The 24,741-nt window shown below is 33.8% G+C and overlaps 1 protein-coding gene across 2 annotated transcripts in view; it reads left to right on the forward strand.

Moving 5' to 3' along the window:
* The window catches only part of SNTG1 (syntrophin gamma 1), a 340,050-nt gene that overhangs the window by 306,556 nt on the left and 8,753 nt on the right, over window positions 1-24,741 (forward strand). The window contains exons 16-17 of one of the 2 annotated variants that reach the window (XM_047842784.1): window positions 3,612-3,722; window positions 6,842-6,897. In XM_047842784.1, coding sequence (XP_047698740.1) covers window positions 3,612-3,722; window positions 6,842-6,874 — 144 coding nt within the window. In that variant the 3' untranslated portion in view covers window positions 6,875-6,897. Of the gene's footprint in view, window positions 1-3,611; window positions 3,723-6,841; window positions 6,898-24,741 lie in introns of those variants that run through there. The other variant, XM_047842783.1, reaches the window with a different exon arrangement.

Raw genomic sequence — 24,741 nt, forward strand, 5'->3', positions numbered from 1 at the left:
TTAGTTATTATAATTTTCAGTGATTTTTATTAGATGTTCAGAAAAAACTGGGTCATTTTAATGCTATTATATTCTTTATTTCTAATTAGATCAAAAATGCTGTCATATTTATTAAAAATAATGATTGTTTTTCATTCTCTCAAATGACCTCTCTATAATATTAATTATCTTTTTCCTTATTTTATGTTTGCAGTCATACTATACCATATATCCTGCTATATGCCACTAAGTTTTTTGCTTTCCTTTTCATTTTGGTACATATACATTACTTGTACATAATGAGTATAAAATTTCTTGTTACTCCCAAGTCTAGAACTCTCTCTTTTCAAAGTTATTCAATATTCACTTACATTATGTAGTATTCCTATGATGTGGATTGTTTAAATTATTTCACTCTTTAAAACAGAAGGAATTTTATTTAGAGGAATTTGTGAGTTAAAGGTTTAACTTTTTTTTTTCCAGACAATTAATTGTCCCAGATAATTTTATTGCTAGATAGTTCTGTGTCATAATAGATGTAAAGAAACGTTTATGACAATTTATAATATTGGCTATTGTTTCTTTATAAATTGTGTAGTCCCATAGTAAGAATGAAAGGAAAGACATTTATTTGTAGAGAGATTAATGTCTTCAGGATGGTGAAATGTCTTTTTTATCTAAACCTAGCAAATACTTAATATATAATAACCATTTTATAATTCTCTGGTGATAAGTAAAGAATCAAAACATGCTGTTGAAATTAATTAGTGTCATTACTGATAATTTTCTCATACTTATTTTTAAGCAATTTATGATTTTGTTATTTCATTATACTTATTAAAGTGGAAACATTTTAATTAGCATTTACTGTGAGTGGATTTTGGAGATATATTGTTTCCAGAATGATTTTTTAAAGTTTTGTTCTTATTGTGTTAAAATAATAGAAAATTTCCCATTTTAGTAATTTTAAGTGTACAATTCAATGGCATTAATTGATTCATGCTACCTGCTTCTAAAACTTATCCTCACCCCAGACAGAAACTGTATAATCGTTAAGCAATAACTGCTATTTCCTCCTCACCACAGAATAGACTTTTAAAAAATAATCCAACTACATGCTGTCTATAAGAGGCTAGCTTTAGATCTAAAGGCTCAAGTGGATTAAAATAAAAATGATGTAAAAAGATATTCCATACAAAGTATGGAACCAGAAGAGAGCTTGTGGATAAACCAATAAAAGAAAGAATAGATTTGATGTCACTGTTACAGGAGACAAAAAGAGTATTATATATTGATAAAAGGATTAATTCAAAAAGATTTAATAATTATAATAGGCAGCAAGCGTCACAGTTCCCAAATATATTAAACGCTGACAGAATTGGAGTGTTATACTTTGTTAAATTAACATTTGTTAAGTGGAGCACGGGTTCCAGATGGTGAGCCACAACTTTGACAACAGACTCTAAGAGGAATTGAAATACAGGAGTTTTTTACTCACAAGTCCTGGAGGAAAGACATGACATGCCTTGAGGAACCACACGTAGTGGTCAGAGTACAGACAGCGAGACAGGACCTGGGGTGCATGCCTTTTTTTAGGGCCCATGGGTGGAGTGTCTGAGGGTTCCTGGGCTAAAGCTGGGTTGGTCAGTTCACACCCAAAGAGCAAGGTTTTGATAAGCCGGGCAGGGGTCTTATCTAAGTGGTGCACAAGGCATATAGACCCTAGGAGACAAGGGATTATATTGCTTGCAGGGCTGTTGGGGAGTCATATCAGGATTTTGACGTTTCTGCCTCTGTGGCTGCTCTCTAGGGCATACACGTGCACAGGGGGCTGTCAGTTTAAGGTCCTGCAGGCCGCTTGACCACGCTAAATGGATACTGAGGCAGCCATACTATGGAGTAGCTTTGCTAAATTTTCAACATACAAGGAGAAATAGACAATTCTATAAAAATAGTTAGAAATTTCTGGTACTCCACTTTCAGTAATGGAATGAACAGAAGACAAATCTAGAAATACGGAACCTGAGCAAGACTATAACTAACTATATCTAACAGACATACACAGAATACATCACCCAACCAGAACAGAATATGCATTTTTTTCAAGTGTACATGGAACATTCTCCAGAAAAGATCCTATATAAGAATACAAAACAAGAGGTAATAAATTTTAAAAGGTTGGAAACATGCAAAGTATTATTAAAACTTTAATAGGTAAGAATATTAAGAAATGGAATTCATATATAAAGCCATGCTTTTTGTTCACATATCTTTATGTTTAAATGAATTATTGATCATGTTAAGGTCACCTAATGAAGTTTAATACTTCACTCCATTGTAATAACATTTTAAATGGAAACCTTTCAGAAATATATGCTGGGATTATTGACAAAAATGACAGAGTCTTATTTCATTTCTGTAAAATCTGTGACCCATCTAGTTATGAGAAATACATCAAAGTCCGGTAGGGGGCATTCCACAAAGTATCTGGCCAGTACTCCTCAAATTACCAAGGGCAGTCTGACAAGGATCTGAGAAACTGTCACAGACAAGTAGAGCCTAAGGCACAATGAATAAATTCTTGGGTGGAATCTTGTACAAGAAAAAGGCATTCGGTTAAAACTAAGAAAAACTGAATAAATGGTGGACTCTAGTTAGGGATAATGTGCCAATATCGGCTCATTAACTGTGACAGTGTACCATACGATGTGCGATATTAATAATACAGCAAATCGTGTGATAAGAATTTTCTGTACAAGCTTCTAAGTTTTTTTTCTAAAATAAAAAAATACATGAACATCACTTACAAAAAAATCGTTGGACATGTCATTGGGTCCCATGTCACTGTCTATTCAAACAGGCAGTGCACGGTTATGTTGTAACTAACGTTATTGGTTCTTACGTATATTTCATTCTGCCTAAACTTGCTTCTGCAATATTGGAAGAAGGCTTTTAGTCAAATAATCATATTGACTGAGATAGACACATGGGCTAGTTCTGTAAAATGCTTATTCTAGTTCATTCTCATGAGGATGCTATATAAATTTTTGTCATAATTATTTACTCAGGCTGATCTTTTATCTTGACAAAGCTACAGATTTGTTTGAGCTTTAAGAGAAAATACTATAGAATATCTCCAGAATTGTCAATTCAAAATCACCTTATCACTTCTATTAATAGAAAAAAAACAAATAATGGTTTGCTTATTCACTAGCATAGACATATGCTTTAAGTGAACTGGATGATATTTCATGATAATATAAAGCAGGATATTCAAATTGATTTATTTGCATATATTTTTTGAAATAATTGTTTCATGGCTATTAAATTTATTTCTGGAAATTAAAGGATATATTGCCGAATAAATTATAGCCTTTGGTATATATATATATATATATATATATATATATATTTATTTATTATTATATGGATGTAAATATAAATGTGTAATATGTATAAATATAAATGTAAATATAATATATACAATATATTTTAATTGACTTTTTAATAGTGGGATATCGTACTAACTTAATATGATTAACTTTTACTACTTAAAAGGGAACTATTTCTTGGCTTGAATGTAGATATTAATCATGCTGACTTGCATATGTTTCTTTTTTTGTTCCCTGTAGGCTGTACTTTGGAGGTATAAGTTTTCTCAGCTTAAAGGTTCTTCAGATGATGGCAAGAGCAAAATCAAATTTTTGTTTCAGAATCCAGATACTAAGCAGATTGAAGCAAAGGTAAATCCAGGTTTATCACATTAACCACCTCTAATTACATTAATGCCATTAAGAAGCAAAGGGGAGAATATTTAGGGGAAACAAAAGAGCAAAAACACACATTATCTGTTTCCTTTGGGATATCCCCCATGGCCAAAAGAATAAAATCACTTTGAGATCTTAGTGGCAAAATTTCAGTTAAATTCTGATTGTATTTTACCATTATCTACTCTCTCTTTGGATATGAATACAAATCCCTGAAGAAAAATATATTTAAATCAATTCCTGTTTTCCTCATGTTACTATGTGTCAATAAAATGAATAAATGAATTATTTGTTGCTTTGCTCATGCAAATTTTCAGTATTCCAAAATATATTGACTATGTGGCTTTAAACTCGTCAGAAAGGTTCACTACCTTTATTTTAATATTTCTTAATATTTGTATATATTCAAAATTTAAATTATTTCAGTTACTCTACAGTGAAATTCACAATAACAATGTTTGGGGCAGAATAAATTATAAATATATTATTCCAGTGTGAAGGAAAGGATAAATAACAAATGCCAAAGTAAAAAGTTATTAATGGTATGGAAATGCAAACTCATGTAATTTTTCAACGATGGATTAAAATTAGCATAATTCTGTTACATACCTGTAACAGGGGGGGAGGTCAGCCTGACAGTCAAAATCTTCCAAGGAGTCACCCTCTCGGACATCCTACTATACGTCTCCCGTAACACTGCTCTATATGCGTATCAGACCCTCTCCTTTTAACAGGATGACTTCTTTCTTGCCTTATATATCTGCCCATGCTTGTCTCTTAACTTTTCTCCTTAGAGTTTTGTCTGAATTGCTCTGAGGATACCCCATTTCTGTCTTACATTTATCTTCGGACTTACTGCCTCCACTTAGACTATAGGTTGCTTATAGAAGGAACTGTGGATATAGCCCCTTTCTGCTGGATCTTTTCCGACTGTGTTTCTCTAAAGCATTGACGTTTCACATGGCCTTGCCTTTGATTTGTCTACCATCAATTTAGACAAATACCATCGTAACTTCACCCACTCCTTTTATTTAACTTCATTCATCATTTTCAATTCTGCATTTCCATCATTGCCTTTTCCCTAAACACAGATGCACCCATGGAACTGCCTTCTCTCTATCGCTTGCTACAGCTCCTCCTCTTTTCCCCTCTCGCTCCGATTAATTGACCGTTTCCTTCGTGCTAGCCACTCACACTGCTCTTTAAATCGCCATCGAAAAGATGCATTACCATTGTCCCAAATTATCCATATTTAGCTTTTGTTAGATTTCTCAATCTTTCAAAACACAGGACATACTCTAATAGTGGTGAATGATGTTAATATTGTCAGTTCCATATTCTTCTGGCTAATGTGGAAACTCAACCACTAGCTGCTGACAGCAGCTTAGCATTTGATATGTTACTTCTCTTCTAATTTTTCTAATGTGCTAATGAGTCCTTAGTTGACAACATGAAGCAAAAATATAAATGCAATGCAATGACTAACTATAATATTTAGACTTTATTTTAATGTAGCATATGTTATATATACAGCTAATTATACTTACTAGTTATTACTTACCCATCTGTTTCTAAATATTACTCATTCTTGTTATAGTGGGTTTTTTTCAATTTTTGAAAAATGTTTATTTTGAGAGAGAGAGAGAGAGAGAGAGAAAGTGATGGAGGAAAGGGCAGAGAGACAGGAAGACAGGATTCAAAGCAGGCTCCACACTGACAGCAGAGAGACAGGTGCAGGTCTTAAACTCATGAACCATGAGATCATGCCTTGAGCTGAAGTCAGACATTTAACTGACTGAGCCACCCAGATGCCACTCTTATTATAGTATTTTAAAAAATATTTTATGAATTCATTTATTAGGAGCTAGTTTCAGAAAATATTCATTGAATGTGTTTCTTAAACTTACGGACAGTCATTTTTGTATAGGAGAAAGAGCAGACTTAAAAATAATAACAGAGTATGACCACTGGTAAGTTACAGAACTTCTTTAAAGGCGCCATCTCCTTCTATAAAACGAGCTATAATAATACCTCTAAGGGTAACCATGAAAATACCAATTATAGAGGCTATTTAACACAGATGAAACTAACCAATCAGTTTTATAGGATTGTTTGGCCATGCAGGTGTGTATCCCTCAGCTGACATAGAAATTGTATAAGAATTAAAACTAGCACAATCGCTATTTTGTAACCTTTATAATTGCAACTTGTGAGCAATAAAAAAGTACCATCACAGGAGAACATCAAGGAGAATACCAGCATATATGACATTATTGGATTTATGCATCAAGAGGATGGCTTATGGTTAAGAAATTAGCAGCACCTGGGTGGCTCAGTCTGTTAAGCACCTGACTTTGGCTCAGGTCATGATCTCAACGGTTCATGAGTTCGAGCCTCACGTCGGGCTCTGTGCTGACAGCTCAGAGCCTGGAGCCTGCTTCAGATTCTGTGTCTCCCTTTCTCTGCCCTCCCCCACCCGCGTTCTGTCTCTCTCTGTCTCTCAAAAATGAATAAACATTAAAAAAAATCTGGGAAAATATAAAAAATAAATATAAATATAAATATAAATATAAATATAAATATAAATATAAATATTGTTACCAAGGCAGCAGAAACAGAACTAAAGCCATGAGAATTTCGAAGTATTTGTGAACTTGTCGGTAGGGATAAAATAATTTCCTTAATTACACTAGATCATTACTTTACAGTGCAGGATTGTAAGCATTCTTCTCAATATTTTATTATGAACATATTCAAGCATATAGCATACGTTAATAATTCACAGTAAACACCCTATATGCGCTATCTAAATTCTACCATTTACACTGCACTGTACTTCTTTATCACAAATCTGTGTCTTCATCTCTTTAACTGTCAACCCATCTTATCTTGGCACATTTTGAAGTAAATCACAGACATCAGCATGATATTGCGCGATTTTCAAAATGCATTTGTGCAATGTTATTTTTGTCCCTCCAACTCTAAATTCCTCACCCATTGTTTTCTTCGGCAATTCTTCAAATTTATAGTTGTTCATGATAAGTGACAGTTGTATACTTTTGTTTTTTTTTAAATGTGTTTAATTATTTTTTCAGAGAGAGAGCACACGGTGGGGAGGGGCAGAGTGAGAGGAGAATCTGAAGCGGGCTCTGTGCTGACAGGCTGAGAGAAGAGAGCTTGATGTGGGGCTTGAATTCATGTACCACAACATCATGACCTGATCTAACATCAGATGCTCAACTGACTGAGCCACACGGGCACTCCGACAATTGTACACTTTTAATTGCATAATCTAAATAATAGTGACCAAAAAATTAAAAATCAATTAATGAATTAAATCTTAACTAGTAAAAAATAATTTTAGTAAAATAACAAAAAATACTCAGCAAATGGAAGCATTCATTACATTTTAGTCCATAGATTTTAAAAAATATTTCATTTTCCAAAAGTAAGTTACATATACATACACCTTTGCCATAATTTGTAGTAATCTAAAGCATGGAATAATTTGATATGGCTGATAGTTTATAAATAAATATTTAGCAAAAATAGTATTTATTATCATATTCCCAATATCATTTGCTTACCTAGTCTCACAAAAGAGAAGAAATGATAAACATAGTTTCAAAAACAATGACATAAAATTCCATGTTATTTGAAGAAAAAATTATCTTACCTAGAAAGATTGGCTTCCTTATGAGTTAGATTAACACAGAAGATATCAAAATGACATGATTTCTACTCACAGTATTTTGAGAAATGTTTTGAAGGTTATGTGTTGAGATGTTTCCATGTACTTTAATAAGTACATTGTAAAACTTTTATAATCTTGGAGAATAATTTGTGAGTGTTTTCTTAAAATCATTAATTTTGTATAAAGAGCTTAAAGTTAAATATTTTTAATGTATATTTATTTATTTTGAGAGAGAGAGGGAAGCAGAGACAGAGAGGGATACAGAGAGAATCCCAAGCAGGCTCTGAGCTGACGGTGCAGAGCCCAATGCAGGGCTCGATCGCATGAACATGAGATCATGATCTGAATCAAAATCAAGAGTTGTACACTTAACCAACTGCGCCACTGGGTGCCCCCCAAATTTATTTTTAAGTTAAACATAAAGTACACATTGGTGAATAAAGATGTGAAGAAAATAAGTTATTACCTCACTTGTCCCAGCCTGAAGTAAATAAAGCAAAACTAAATAAATATGTTATTGAGAAATTTAAAATCCTATAATGCAATTTATCTTTATGTGCTACTTATTGTTTATCTAATTTTTATACAAGTTCAATGCCCTATAGTATAAGAATATGAGCTCAATAGTTAAAGAACTCTGGCTTCCACGTATAAAGGTGATGTCTGTTATCTAGGACTAGTTTTCTAAGCTCAGGCTCAGCATCCTGAGTGTAAGATCGAGAGTATTAAATCCATGGTTTTATAAGGATAGGAGCACATGTGCCCTTCTCAGAAGACTTGAGAATACCAACATACGTCTGTTACATGTTCAAAAATAACCTAGAATTGGCAGAGAGTTACAGGTAGGGAAAAAGTAGAAATGGAATTTGTGCCATCAACATAAAAGCAAAAAGATGGGATCAATTCACAGAAGAGCCCATAACCCAAAAAAGACAGAAGACCCTAAAAAAGATTTAATTGAGTGATTCCCACTCAGAAGGTTCTCGATGTATACACTGTGAATGAGTGGGGATTGACAGTGTGCAGTGGTTCAGTTGTCAGGAGAATTGTTCGAAAACTCTCTTGAGTTTATGGGGTAGTCAATCCCTTCTTCCCCATGAGCTTGTTCCGAGGCAGAGGTAATAAAGGGTTTATTTCATGCTGAAGCTGTGATCAAGCTCTGAATGTCTCAAGAATCTCTAGAAATGATGGAAGCCCTTATTCCATGAGACAGACTTCCAGCTTACCTTCAGCCATGATGGCAACAATCATCCAGGACAAGATCCCTAAAGTAGAACGTACATTAGCCTCCACAGAGTGCTTAGATAGACTTGCAGCTAGTTTTTAAAAACTAGCTCCTAATTAGTAGATTTTGTGACATATGAATCTCATATTTGAAATAAATATGCTATAGCAGAATAGAGAGAGCTAAAGTTGAGGGATTCTCTCAAAGTGCAGTAGCATAAAATATGGAAAATATAAGATGAAAGACAGCTCTGTGACTCCATTACCAACACAGCCAGCATTAAGGAGGAGAAGAAAAGAGTAAAGGAAGGAGAGAAAAATAGAAACTACCAAAAAATCCCCTCAAACTGAGTATGTACTTCAGCCGTCAGCGTGAAAGGGAAAACTGAGCTGTGATTAGTAAAGAGGAAAACTACATCACACCCCAAAACTTTCAAAATCCAAGTATAAAGCAGAAATTTAAATCAAGATTTAATTTAATATTCCAGTGGAGTAGTGGCTGGAGGGCCTCAGTGAACTCGCCTCCCTCAAAAACAGTGGAAATGCCAGGAAAGCAACTGAGTTCAAGCACCTGTTTTCAAGCATTCCAGAAATTAGCCAAATTGACAAAAATGAAAAATAACCAAAGTCACAGAATGAACTGAAAATTGACTAAGAGAAACTACTGGACCTCGCTCAGTAACATAATGAGGTTCATTTTAAAGTTTTAATTTGAAGATGTTCAAACACCCCTCCCTTCCTAGACAGTGGCTTTGTAGCCAAAAGCCAGTAGCACTGCAGAAAATGGAGTGGTCTGACCTCATCCAGAGCAGAAGCAATAATTTGGTTTAATTTGCAGCTTCCTGAGAATTCTCTATTCTCAGCGTGGTGGCTGTGTGACTCAGCACATAGCTCAGTGGGGGGGGGGACAAAAGGAAACAGAGGATCTACCCCAGGACATGAACTAAAACAACAGCAACCTGCCGCAACATCTTGACCACCTAAGCCTGAGATTTCCACTGGAGCAAACAAAAGCCTGGGCTGGAATTTAAAAGAAAGTCTTGGAAAACTAGACAATGATTATGAATTTAGGGAAAGCTCTGACATACTCTTGGGGACTTATGATCAAGGCTGTGTGCATGCCCAGGAGAGACCTGGGAACACAAAAGACACCAGTTGCTTACTCTGACTGAACTGGAGAACACACACAGTCAGGAGGTTAAAGTTAAATTTGTCTTGTAAATGTCCTGAAATTGGAAGATGTGCCTTCACATGCAGATTTCCATAGTAAGATGTAACAGACTTATAGGCAATACGCATAATGAAAGTGTCTGACCAATAGTTGGCTGACCTAGATGTGACCAATAGGCAGTGAGGCTTAAACATGTAAAAAAAAAGTATAAAACAGAGAATTTTATGAACACACTACAGAGAATACACATTCTATAGATTTAATGCAAGAAAGTGCTAAACAAAGAAATAGCAATAAGAAAAACAACAACAACTGAAACACCAACAATAAACTTTGGGAAAGTGGAACAATCTAATGCCAAGAGTTGTTACAAGATATTATCTAAAATAGTTTCCATCAAAAAAATTATGATGTGTGCAAAAAGCAGAAAAGTATGTACAGGATAAACACCAACCAACAGATTATGCCTTGAATGGGGCTCAGATTTTGGATTCAGTAGACAAAGACTTTAAATTAGCTATAATCAATATATTTAAATTATTAGAGAAAACAATGTCTAAAGAATTAAAGAAAAATATGACAATGGTGTCTTACCAATAGCAAGTAACAATGGAGAGGTTACATAAAAAAGTGTCTATAGTTGAAATATTCATTAACTGAAATGAAACATTTACTAGTGGGACTTAAGAAGATTTCAGTTGGCAGAAGAAAGAATCAACAATCTTGAATATTGGACAATAGACACTAACCAATCAGAACAACAAGAAAATAACAAAGAATAAAGAAAACGACTATAATCAGTACCCCGTGGCACGTTGGCAAACATATCTGCATATGTATAATGAGAGTCCAAGAAGTAGAAGAAAAATAGAAAGGGACAGAAAAAATATTTGAAGAAATAATACTTGAAAACTTCTCAAAATAAATTAAAAAATAATCTACACTAAATTCAGTGGGCAAAATATGTGAAGGGGAGTAAAAGATACAAGCTTCCAGTGATGGAATGAATAAGTCATGGGAATGAAGTCTAGGGAATATAGTCAATGATATTGTAATATTATTGTATGATGACAGATGGTAACTACACTTGTGGTGAGCACAGCATAATTCAGACTTATTGAATCACTATGTTGTACACCTGAAACTGTCACATTGTGTGTCAACCCTCAAAACAAAACACACAAACAAAACAAAAACCAAAACAACAACAACAACAACAACAAAAACTCCAGTAGGATAAATTCAAAGAGAACCATACCTAGACTTTATTAGAGTCAATTTGGTGAAAATCAAAGACAAAAAGAGAAAATCACATACATGGGCTCATCAATAATAATAGCATAGGAAAAAATGAGCAAAATGGCAGATGAAAATACTCCATTTAGAGTGATTGCATCCAATGTAAAATGTTTAAATGCCTCAGTTTAAGGTAGAAATTGAAAAAATAGGAAAAACATTGTCCAATTAAATGCTGTTTATAATATATAGGGTTTAGATTCAGAAACACAGATAGATTGAAGGTTAAAAAATGGAAATATATATACATATATATATATGACATATATATGCTAGAAGCAATAATAAAACAGAACTAAAGTGCCTATGTTAATATCAGACAAAATAGACTTTAAAACATAACTGTTACATGAGGAAAAAAAGGGGGCATTTTATAGTGTGGAACAAGTGAATTTGTCCAGAAAACACAGGAATTGTAGATATACATGCACCTAGTAATATTAGTTAAATGCATGAAGGAAAACCCAACCATATGAGTTGCAAACTTCAATACCTCATTTACAATTATGGATGGAACTGGGAAGAAGATGAATAAGTAACGAGAAGACTTAGAAAACAGCTAGTTTGAGACATCTAGAGGACATTCTACCCAACAACAGCAGAATACATCTTTTTCTCAACTACTCAAAGAATGTCCTTCATGATACATCCTATGCTATGACATAGAAAAGTCTCAATACAGGGGCGCCTGGGTGGCTCAGTTGGTTAAGCAGCCGACTTCGGCTCGGGTCATGATCTCGCGGTCGGTGAGTTCGAGCCCTGTGTCGGGCTCTGTGCTGACAGCTTAGAGCCTGGAGCCTATTTCAGATTCTGTGTCTCCCTCTCTCTGACCCTCCCCTGTTCATGCTCTGTCTCTCCCTGTCTCAAAAATAAAACGTTAAAAAAAATTTTTTTAAAAAGTCTCAATACATCCAAAAGGATTGAAATATAAAATACATTCTCCATCAATATGAGATTAAATTAGAATAAGCAACAGAAGAGAATGGGGGAACTTCATAAATACAGTTGATTCTTGTTTTTGTGATAATTATGTGCTATAAAGTCTTCATGACCAGTAATTCAGCAAATATTGAAATATTGCTTCTAGGGGAAATACAGGGTTGAGTTCCTGCAAACCTCTGGTCACAGCATTTTCATCAACTAATTAATTAATAAATAGCTTTGTTTTTATGTGTGTTTTCATTTAAAGACAACTTATTTAATATTACTGTTGATTCTTTAACATTGAACTCGCAGTCATCAGCACTATAACTTATGCCCAAACAAAGCTTACCCAACATGTGTGTTCTCTCTGTAAGCGCATTACAATGTTCCTGCAATTAAAACATCAAACAGCACTTCAGCACTGTGCTTTGGGGACATTTTAAACAGCAAAGTTTAAATACAAGGTACAAAGTTTAAATACGATACAAAAATGTGAAAATCTTGACACTAAATACAGTGCAAAAAAAGCTACGTTTGGTGTACAGTTTATAATATGAGGGCTCAAACAGGAAGTCCAAGTATCACCTTGTTTGGCCTCTGCTGGGAAAGTACATGGCGTGTCACTAAAATTTTTCACTGCTTTGCATATATCCACAAATGACCGTGAAAACAGTGTGAATACATTTTGGAATTACAAATAAATATCAGCACGTGGGTAAATTTGCAATAGAGATTCCACAAATAATGAGAATCGACTGTACGTGATGGGGAGAAGGAAAACAGGGAAACTGTCAGTGAGTCAAAGGTTAAATCACAAGAAAAATAAGTAAATATTTTGCGATAAATGAAAACCAAAAGCAATCTATTAGAATTTATGAAATGCAGATAGGTCAGTGATTGAGGAAAAGTCACATCTATAAATGTTTAATTAAAAAAGAAAAGATCTCAAATCAGCATCCCGGATTTTCATGTAAAGAAACTAGATAAATAACACTAAATTGAAATTAAAGCAAGCAGAACAAAGAAAGTAATAAAAATTAGAACAGAAAAATATAAAATAGAAGATAAAAGCGAGACATAATATCACCAAAATCAAAAGTTGATGCTTTGAAAGATAAGCCAAATTGAGAACCCTTTGAGAAATCTCATAAAGCATAGAAAAGACTCAGATTGTTAAAATCATGAATGACAGAGAGGACATCATTCCTGATGGAGCATATTAAAAAAAGATAAAAAGAGAATAAAGGAACGAGACTTTATGTCAACCAACTAGGTAACTTAGATGAAAGGAATTATGGAAAGACACAGGCTGCCTACTAAAAATGACTCCAGGAGAAATAGTAAGTTGATTAGACCTAATGAAAGTAAGCATTAAAATAATTTGAGGACTTCCCATAAAGAAAATGACTTCATAAATGAACACAATACTAACAATATTATTATACAATATGATATATTGAATTACATAATATAATAGTATTAATATTATTGATACTAATAGAAACGGAATCCAGCAGGGTTTTAAAATATTGATAAACCATGACCAAGTGGGATTTATTACAAGAATGCATGATTGGTTTATCACCCCCAAATCAATCGATGTGATACACCATATTCATAGAATTTAAAATACATGTATTGTCTCAGTAAATACAGAAGCATAGAGGTTTGACAAGCCCAAGACCCTTCCATAATAAAAACACTCAGCATAGGAAAAGCAGGGAAATTCCTCAATCTACTAAAGAGCAACTTGTGTAACCCATAGTGAGCATCATGCTTAATGTAAGAATAAATGTTTTTCTGGTAAGATCAGGAACAAGACGAAGAAGTCTGCTTTTACCACCGTTACTCAACAGTGTACTGATGCTTAGCGAGGACAGACAATAAAAAGAAATAAAACTATCTCAGTTCGCACATGCTGATCTTGTATACTGAGAATAATAAGGAACCCGCTAAATACTATGTTCACTAATAAATGAGTTCAGCAGTGTTTCATTATACAAAATCAACATACAATTATCAAGTACATATCGTAACCATGAACGCTTCCTAAATGAAATTAAGAAAACAATTCTACTTAGCATCTAAATCAATTAAATAGGAAAATATGTAATAAAAGAAGTGCAAACTTATACACTGAAAACAATGTAACATTGTTGTAAGAAATATGAAAGATTTGCCTAAAGGGAAAGATATTCTATATTTGTTCATTAGAAAACAATACTGTGAAAAAAGCAATTTCTCCCTAAACTGAACAACGGATTCAATAAAAACCCTTTCAAAAAAGCCAGCTGTTTTTATTGTCGAAATTGACAAGCTAATCTTAAAATTTAATGAAAATGCAGGGGATCCAGATTAGCCAAAGTAGTTGAGAAAGAATGAAATTGTACAACACACACTTCTTTGACTATTACTCAAAATTAGTTCCTTTGTCTTCCATAGCGATAAGAACACATACTGGAAAAAATACTGGCATTTTTCCTTGAAAGTAGCATGCTTATGGAAAATTGCATTTGAAATGCTCATTAATATATTGATTTTTTTTAAATTTTTTTTGCAACGTTTATTTATTTTTGGGACAGAGAGAGACAGAGCATGAACGGGGGAGGGGCAGAGAGAGAGGGAGACACAGAATCGGAAACAGGCTCCAGGCTCTGAGCCATCAGCCCAGAGCCTGACGCGGGGCTCAAACTCACAGACAGCGAGATCGTGACCTGGCTGAAGTCGGACGCTTAACCGACTGCGCCACCCAGGCACCCCAATATATTGATTTTACCAAAAATCAAACTCTGTTGCTTTTCACAAGACCATAGCCCTAGATACTGCATAATCAGCATTTCTGTGTATCCGAATGCTTCTGAATTTGCACAGCAATGAGTGATAGAGTAAGGAGACACTGCTTGGGATTTTAGACAGAACAGGTCCTTATTCTTAGACTGAAGGAAATAAAGCACTGAATATTTGCCACTGTAACTACAGATTTAATATAGTAAGAGAGCCATTGCCAAATCCCTTTTATTGTGCAATATAAGTTCACAGGAAGTTATAAAGATAACACAGAGACATTCCATGTAGTCTTTACCTTCTTTCCCCCAAAGGTTATATCTTATATATCTATAGTATAATATAAAAAACCCAGGAATTTGACATTGATGCAATATGTATATAGTCATATGTCAACTTTAGCATATGTGCATTTGCAGAACCATTTCCACAATCAAGATACAGGACTTCCTTTGTCGTGTTGGCCCAGCTCTAACTTCTGCCATTCCTAAATCCTAGTAACAATGAATCTGCTTTTTCATTTCTGTAATTTTGTCATTTGAGAATATCGTATAAATTAAATCATGCAATATGTGCCGTTTTGAGATTGATGTCTTTTCACTCAGCATAACGACCTTGAGATCCACCCCAATAGCTATGGATATCAATAGTTTCTTCTTTTTTGTTGCTGAGGAGTATTCCATTTTATGGATGTGGACCACATTTGTTTAACTATTTACCTGTTGAGGAACACTTGCTTGTTTCCAGTGTTTAGTTACTGCGAACAAAGCTGTTAGGAACAATAGCGTGCAGGGTTTTACCCGGACATGAGATTTCATTTCTCTGGGACAAATGCCCAAGAGCACCGTTGTTCAGAACAGTGTGGAAAACGGTTGTTTGGTTTTTAAAGAAAATGTCAAATTATGTTTCTGAGTGGCTCTAACATTTCATGTTTCCAACAGTAATGTGTGAGGAATCCAGTTTCTCTACATCCTCACCAGCATTTGGAATTGTTATTACTTTTTATTTTAGTGGTTTTCTTCATAGTCTTAGTATACATTATAATAGCCTAATGGCTAGCCATGGTGAACAACTTTTCATGTGCCCATTTTGTACCTGTACATCCCCTCTTTGAAATGTCTCTGTTTGTCGACCACTTCCTAATTGTATTTTTTAGTTTGTTTTACTCTTGAGCTTTATGAGTTCTTTATTCTATCTGTGAGGCTTTGTCAGATACGCTGTTGGCAAATAGTTTCTTCCAATACGTAGGTTGTCTTTCAACTTAATAGGGTATCTTGCAGAGAAAGATTTAACATTTTCATAAACCCCATTTATTAATTCTTTTATAGAGTATGTCTTTGGTGTCATGTCAAGAATTTTTCAACAGGTCCAGGTGCCAGATTTTTCTCCTGTGCTATCTTCAAAAAATTCCCTGGGCCTGCCATTTACATTTAACCATAACACATCTGAGTTCACTTTCTTCCTGTAAGCTGTTAGGTTTGAACTGACCTTCACTGGTTTGTCTATCAATGCCCAATTACTTCAGCAACATTTGTTGTAAAGACTATTTTTCTCTATTGAATTGTTTTTATAGCTTTGTAAAAACATGTGTTGGGCATACTTGTGTGGCATTGTTTCTTCGTTTATCTATCCCTGTCAATATTATATAATTCTGCATACATTAACCATACTTTAAATGAAAAAAAAAACAAATGATTCCTTCTATTTTATTCTTACTTTCCAGAATTGCTTTAGCTATTGTAGTCCCTTCATCTTTCAATAGACATTTTATAATTACCTTGTCTGTATCTATGAATAATTTCACTAGGATTTTGACAAGGATAGCATAAAACATACATCAAGTTAAGAATTGATATCTTTACTATGTTGATAGAGCGATGAAAGCTGGATATTCTGTTTCTTTAGGTCTTTTCATTTAATTCTTCTGAATTGTGTACTTTTCATTCGATAATCCCCATTGGTGCATTTACATTTAGGAAAATCATTTTTTGAAGGAATGTAATAGGCATTTTTTAAAATTTTGTTTTCCAAATATTAATGCTATACTATAGAAATATAATTAATTTTTTTTGTATTTACATTGTATCCTGAAACCTGTAGAAATATACCTGTTGGTTCTCGGTGTCTTTTGTTTTTGTTTTGAAGATTCCTTGGGTTTGTCTACCTAGATCAAGACATGCAAATTAAAGAAAGATATATTTCTTTTTTTCTGACCTGTAGCACATTGCTTTCATTTTCTTGCCTATCGTGTCTACAAATACCATAGTAACATCATTGGTGACTGTGGACATTCTCCACTTGTTCCTTATTTTAGAGGAAAGCGTTTAGTCTTTCACCGTTCAGCATGATGTTGTTTCAAATCTTTAATAGAAGTTTTTTTTTTCCTCAGGTTGTGTTAGTTCCCCTCTATTTTTATTTTTCTGAAAGTTTTCATTGTGAATGTTTATCAATTAGTATGGCTACGTAAATTTTGTAGCTTATTAATATGGTGGGATATGTAATGGATTTTCAAATGTTGAACCTGTCTTACATTCCTAAAATAAATCTTACCTGATAATGATGCGTAATGTATATATATACTGATGAATTACATTTGTCAAAATTGTGTTAAATATTTTCCTGTTTATATTCATGAGGAATATTGGTCCTTAGGGATTTTTGGTATTTTGTTTGTTTGCCTCTTTGTTTTTGATACTATCTTTGCCTGGTTTTTGTATCAGGATAAAACCGTCTTATAAAATGAGTTGGAAATGTTTCCTTCTCTTCTATTTTCTGGAAGATACTGGGTAGAATTATTGATTCTTTAAAGGTTTGGTAGAGTTCTCTAATGAAAACATTTGAGCCAGGAAATTTCCTTTTTGAGACTTTTAAAATTATTAGTTCAGTTGACTTAATAGATAGCTATTCAAATGATGTATTCGTCTTAAATGAGTTGTGGTAATTTTTACTTTTTTAAAAATTTTTTTAAATGTTTATTCATTTTTGAAAAACAGAGACAGAGCACAAGCAGGGGTGGGGAAGAGAGAGAGGGGGACACAGAATCAGAAGCAGGCTCCAGGCTCTGAGCTGTCAGCACAGAGGCTGACACGGGGCTTGAACCCACGCGCCATGAGATCATAACCTGAGCTGAAGTCGGATGCTCAACCGACTGAGCCACCCAGACACACCCTGTAATTTTTACTTTTCAAGGACTTGGTCAATTCTAAGTTGTCAAATTTATGTGTGTAGACTTTCTTATAGTATTTCCATATTCTTCATTTCATTATTGTTGCTTTGAAGTCTGTAGATTTTATAATGATACCCCAGTTCCATTCCTGTGAGTAATTCATACCTTTTTTCTATTTTTCTGTTAGTCTTTACAGAAACATTTCAAAGTACCAGAATTATTTTTTCATTAATCTTCTCTTAGAGTTCTGTAATCAACTCTATGATTTCTGCTCTTAATTTTATTAATTTGATTCTTTCTGGTTTCTTTGATTTTATGTTGCCTTTCTTTTTCTAATTTCACAAGGTAGTATTTTTAGATTGTTGAATTGAAACTTCCTTATTTCTAATACAAACATTTGATGCTATAGTTTCTTTCCTAGCACTGCATTTACTGCATTCCACAAACTTTGATACATTGCATTTCTATTTTAAAGCAAATCAATATGTTTTTAATTTTCTTCAAGGTTTCTTTTTTTGATCAACAGATTTTATTTAGAAGTGTGATACTTAATTTCTAAGTGTTTGGAGATTTTCCTGTTATCTTCCTAGAATTTATTTCTAGTCTGATACAGTTTGTCAGAGAACATACTCTGTATGACTTCAATTTTTTTTTTCTAATTAGTTGACATTTTCTTTATGGCCCGGGATATAACCTCATTATGGCTTCACAAGAGTAGGAGCCTAGACCTTGGCTAATGGAAACAAGAGTAAGGTCTCAGTTTTTCCGTAGCATTTGTCCAGAGTAGAACAATTAATGGATGCACATTTTCTGCCTGACTAGACTGCCCCTTTTCAGGTGATATGGCTAGAGAAAGTCGATATCTGTTGGGTTTTTTTCATTTCGTGTTTTTTTTCATTTGTTTGTTTTTCTATAATCAGTGATGTTTCTGGGTTCCCAGCCTTGTTTGGAATATATGATGCAAAAAGAAAAACTCACCATGAGAACTCACCAGGGTCTTATTCCTCAAGTCCAGAGGTCTCTGGATCCCTAGCTTATCTGCCTTCTCCTCTCCTTTCACAGTGTCCTGTTGTTTGTTTTTACATACTATTTCCAGAGCTTTTTATTACACTCAGGGGGAGAAATAAGGAAACATATCTACTCCATCATTCCAAAAGTAGAACTGTATTTTTAAAGTACTATTAATGCCACTTCTAAAAAATATAATTGTCCTAATGAGTCTGATTCTTAGTTTTTCACCTTTAATAACCCCAACTAAATAGTGACAAAAATATAACAAAAATTAGACAGTGAAAGTTTAATTGTGGATATGGTTCTTCTTATTATGGCGATAACAAACAAGGAGACTGAATCACTGATCAAAAACCTTCCAATAAAGAAAAACCCAGGATCAAAAGGATCCATAGGTGATACTAACAATCATTCAAAGAAGAATTAATACTGACCTTTTTTAAACTCTTAAAAAATACAAGAGGAAACACTCCCAAAATGATTTTATGAAGGTAGAATTACCCTGATTCCAATGCTAGACAAAGACAGGATTAAATGAAAGTAAACTACAGGCCAGTATCGCTAAAGAACGTGGATTCAAAAATCCTCAGTGAAATACTAGGAAGTCAAAATCAACAGCACATTAAGAGTATCATAAAGGGAATTTATGCCTGGGATAAAAGGATGGTTCAACATACAAACGTCAGTGTGATATTAGCAGAGTAAAAGACTACATTAGCAGAATAAAAGAGAAAATTACCACGATCATCTCAATAGATACAGAAAGCATTTGGCCAACTTCAGCATCTTTTCATTATAAAAATTTGCAATAAAAAAAGTACAAAAAACCCACAAATATAAACACAATAAGGTTATATTTGGAAAACCCACAACTAACATCATAAGGAATAGGGAAACACTGAAAACATTTCTTCTACAATCTGGAATGAGGCAAGTGTGCCCACTTATGCCAGTGCTATTCAACAAAGTACCGAAAGTGCTAACCAGAAATTAGGCAAGAAATGTAAATAAAAGACTTCTAAATTGGAAGCAAAGAGGTAAAACTATTTCTGCTTGCAGATGATGTGATAATATGCATAGAAAACCCTGAAGATTCCACAAAATTATGATTAAAACTAAAATTCAGTAAATTCACAGGATACAAAATTGACATAAAAATCAGTGGCATAATCGTACACTAGCAGAAAACTGAAGATAAATTTGGCAAACAATCTTATTCACAATCACAACAAAAAGTGTATATTACTTAAGAATTAAACAAAGAAATGCAGGATTTATACACTGAACTTTATAAAACACTGATGAAGGAAATTCTAAAAGACACAGATAAATGGAAAGACATCCCATGTTTATGAAATGGAATAATTAACATTGTTAAAATATTCATATTACCCAAAATGATCTGTAGATTCAATGGAATATCTACCAAAATCACAATCATGTTTTTTTCAGAAATAGAAAAATCATAAATTCATATGGAATCACAAGACCCCAAGTAGCTAAAGCAACCTTAAGTGAGAAGGAGAAAGCTGTAGGATCACATTTCCTAACTTCAAATTATATTACAAAGCTACAGTAACCAAAACAGTACAGTACTGCCAGAAATACAAACATATAGACCAATGATTAGAATACAGATTCCAGAAATGAACCCACACATTTATAATCAACTGCTCATTGACAAAGATTCCAAGAACACACAGTGAATGGTTCTTCAACAAGGGATGCTGGGAAAACTAGATAACCACATGCAAAAGAATAAAACTGGATCAATATCTCATAGCATACATAAAAATTAACACAAAGGCTTAAATGTGTGACCTGAAACCATGCAACCATGTTTCCTAGAAGAAAACATAAGGAAAGAACTTCTTTACATCAGTCTTGGCAATAATTTGTTTGGATATGATGCCAAAAACATGGACAACACAAAACAAAATAGACAAGTGGGACCACATCAAACTAGAAAACTTCTGTACAGGGAGGGAAATGATCAAGAAAATGAAAAGGCAATCTACAGAAAAGGAAAATTGTTTGCAGACTGTATAGCCAATAGTAATGTCTAAAATATATAAAGAACTCAAACAAATCAATACCAAAAATACAAATAACTCAATTAAAAAATGGGCGAATGTCCTAATAGACCCTTCTCAAAAGAAAAAATTTGTATGACTAACGCCTATATGAAAACATGCTCAACATCAGTAATCACCAGGGAAATGTAAACCAAAATCATAATGAGATATCACTTCACACTTATGAAGATGGCTCTTACCAAAAAGATAAACAATAACAGTGTCGGCAAGAATGTGAAGAAAAGCGAGGCCTTGTGTACTGATGATGAGGATGTAAATTGGCACAGCCACTATGGAAAACAGTATGGACATTTCTCAGAATATTAAATAGGATTACTGTATTATCCAGCAATCCCGATTCCAGGTACATTTCCAAATGAAATGGAATCACTATCTTGAAAACATATCTACACTGCCATGTTCATTGCCGCATTATTCATAATAGGCAAGCGATGGGACAAAACTTACTGTCCTTTGACAGATCAAGAATATATTATACACACACACACAGTGAAATACTGTTCAACCTCATAAAAAAGGATTTTGTGCCATTTGTGACACGGATGGAACTGGAGGGCATTATGCTAACTAAAATAATAGGCAAGACACAGAAAAAAATACCGCACAATCTAACTCACACATTGCATCTAAACCAGTCAAACCTTGAAGCAGAAAGTAGAAGGGTGATTGCCGAGGCTTGGGGGAGGGGGAAATGAGGTGATGTTGGTTAAGGGTGCAAAATTTCAGTCATGCGAAACGAATAGAACCTAATATATAATGTGACTGGCGATAGTTAACAACACTATATTGCGTATTTAAAATAAAATCTCTCTCCACCCCTGCAAACACAATGGTAAGTATGTAGATGTGATCATATGCTAATTAGCTTGATTTGGGTGCTCTTTTCACAATGTGTGCAAATATCAAAGCACCAAATCATCCACCTTAAATGCATACAATCGTGTATGTCAAAGATATCACAGTAAACTCGTACAAAGAAATTAAAAAAAATAGGGGACCCAGAACTTAAAATATGGGTCAGAAAAGATGATTAAATATGGAAGCTGTACAGTGTTTCTTTTATTTTGAAAATGATTTAAGGAGTGATAAAATAGTTTAGACAGTAGACTCATGTCTTGTAATATGTAATAATAAACAGATAATTATTGATGAAACATGCTTTAATTTAATAACACATATGTACATTTCCAGTTACAAGGTGAACGCATATAACCGAAGCTTATTTAACAAGTAATATGGTTTGTTTGGGGGACATGACTGCTTGAGTTGCCATATGTATTACAAGATAAAAGTTCTAATTAACTCTTTGGTTGTGAAAAGTTCTCATAAGTACTGAAAAAAAAGTCATGTGGATTTACCTGGGAGTTGGGGGAACTTTTTTTTTTTTCCTTTTCATTTTTGTTATTGTTCTTTATGGCTGTATGAGCTCAATGTCATAATACAAAAGCCCATTATGCATTTTTCTCTGAAAGGAGAAACTCATAAATTCTCACTTCATTACTCAGAAAGCTTAATAAATTTGCCATCTGTTTTCCAAAGCCTCATTTAACTTCTCAGAACTTTCCTAGTAGAACGGGGAAATGGTTCCCAGTTGAAGTCATGAGCAATATTGTTTGTAGCTATTTGACAATTTACCAAAAAATCATTATTGCTATTGGGAACTTTAAAAAAAAAGTGGCTTATATCTGATGTTAATGTAAACACTACTATATCAAGGATTACTAGCATTCTCATAGTTGTTCCTACTAAATTTTCCAGCCATATATTTTTTCTTCACTACTTCTAATATTTTGTTTTTATATTTATGTGTATGTGTTTTAAAATTATAATTTGATATAATATGGCCAGACAGTCCACTGACTTCAAAACAGGTTGTCTTTGAAAAACATCAAAGAAGCTTTATTCATTGAAATTCGTAGCAATTCCCCTCCAAGGAAACGCTTAAAATATTTCCTAAGCTAGTGTATATAGTATATTAATCCTAAATTACTAAATTTGAGATCTGGAAGCCAAGGTAGTGCTTTTATGCACAGTACAATAAGAGAAGGAAAAAAGCAATTGTGTTCCTATTTAGAGGAACAGTGCAGAGTACAGAAACATTTTTACATTGATTTGGTCATTGGAGGATTTTCCCCAAAACCATTTCCTGCCCGTAATCTCCACAGTCTCAGTGACTCTGTGCTGCCACAGGATACCTTTTCCCAAATACCTGGTTCAGTAAGACTCAAGTCAGAAATCAAGGATTGACTTCCCGTAATACCACCTTCTAGCTAATCTCCATAAATCTTCCTTTTCTCATTATAAATTGTGGATAGAAGTGTCTGCCTTAAAAGAGTGCTCTAAGGGACGACCTCTTCTGTGGTTCTGATGGTAAAGACTGAACATATAACGCAATATATGGAACATTTTGTGTGCGCAGTAAGTGGCTGTCAAAGATCCTTATTAAAGAGTCTGTGATGTGTTGGTTTGTCTTCTGGAGAATGACTGGCAATTTAGACAAATTCATACGTAGCATTGAGGTCTCATAGATGAGGACATTTAAAAATCATCAACCTGGGTAGGTATTTGGTATGAAGGATCTCCCTCTGCATTGGAAATGAAGGATAGCCTTCCTATGCTGCTTTGCACAATTTCTAACTTTTTTCTGGCATCTGGAACCAAAGGTCCTATAAAATTCCAAGATCCTTTCACTGAAAATTATCGAGAGCACCAGCTACTCAGGCTACGGAGAAAAGCATGAGGAGGGGGCAGGGACACCTATTTAAGAGGGCAGATCCTGCATCCATCCACGTTGGTTGTGCTTCAGACTGTAAAAGAAACAGAAGCACCAGGAAATAAATCAGGGAGAAAACATTGAAGTCAGTTATGTGTGTGTGTATGTAATTGACATACCCATTGCTTTATCTGAAAGGTTATTTAAAACTGTTGATTGAATTAGGAAAAGAAATATGGGGTGAAGGACGTATGTGGGCAGCACATGCTTCTACCTATAAAAGAGCTTCTAAACTGGGAATCACTGAGGATGCTGAACCATTTTTATTTCTAAGAAATTGTCTTCTTTGTACATAATTTATTTTCAAGTCTTCTATTTTCTTTTATGAGCTATTGAATTTTATTTTCTCATGTGTTAAGAATGCAAAACATTTTTAACTTGGAAAGTGATAAGTTTAAATTAACATCTTTAAGGAAAAACAAATATATTAACTGCCTCTAAAATAAGTAACTGTCAAGGGGAATATGTCTCTGGTGTGATCTTTTTTTTCCCTTTTGCCGAAAGTCACCATTTACCTATAGAAGAAATGTAACAACATTTTTATTTTAATGATGTAAATGTAAACATTTTGAAAATCAAAATTTTAAAAATAACAACACACTTGAAAGCATTTTCCAAGGAGTAACCTAGAGTATAACAATCAGGTACAATGCTTTCTTCTCATAATAAAGAAACAAATAGTGCTAAAAATTACAGTAATCATGAAATCTTTGAAAATGAGAAAAACAGAATTTTGAATTGAAAAATTAATTATTTGATTTTGAAAACAGGTACTGTAGAATTGTTCATAATATATGCATATTTTATTTATAGCCTTTTACATTTGCATTAGGATCAACTGTTTAAATTGTCCCAT

This window comes from Prionailurus viverrinus, chromosome F2 (genome assembly GCF_022837055.1).
Source record: "Prionailurus viverrinus isolate Anna chromosome F2, UM_Priviv_1.0, whole genome shotgun sequence".
In the NCBI taxonomy this organism is placed as follows: domain Eukaryota; kingdom Metazoa; phylum Chordata; class Mammalia; order Carnivora; family Felidae; genus Prionailurus; species Prionailurus viverrinus.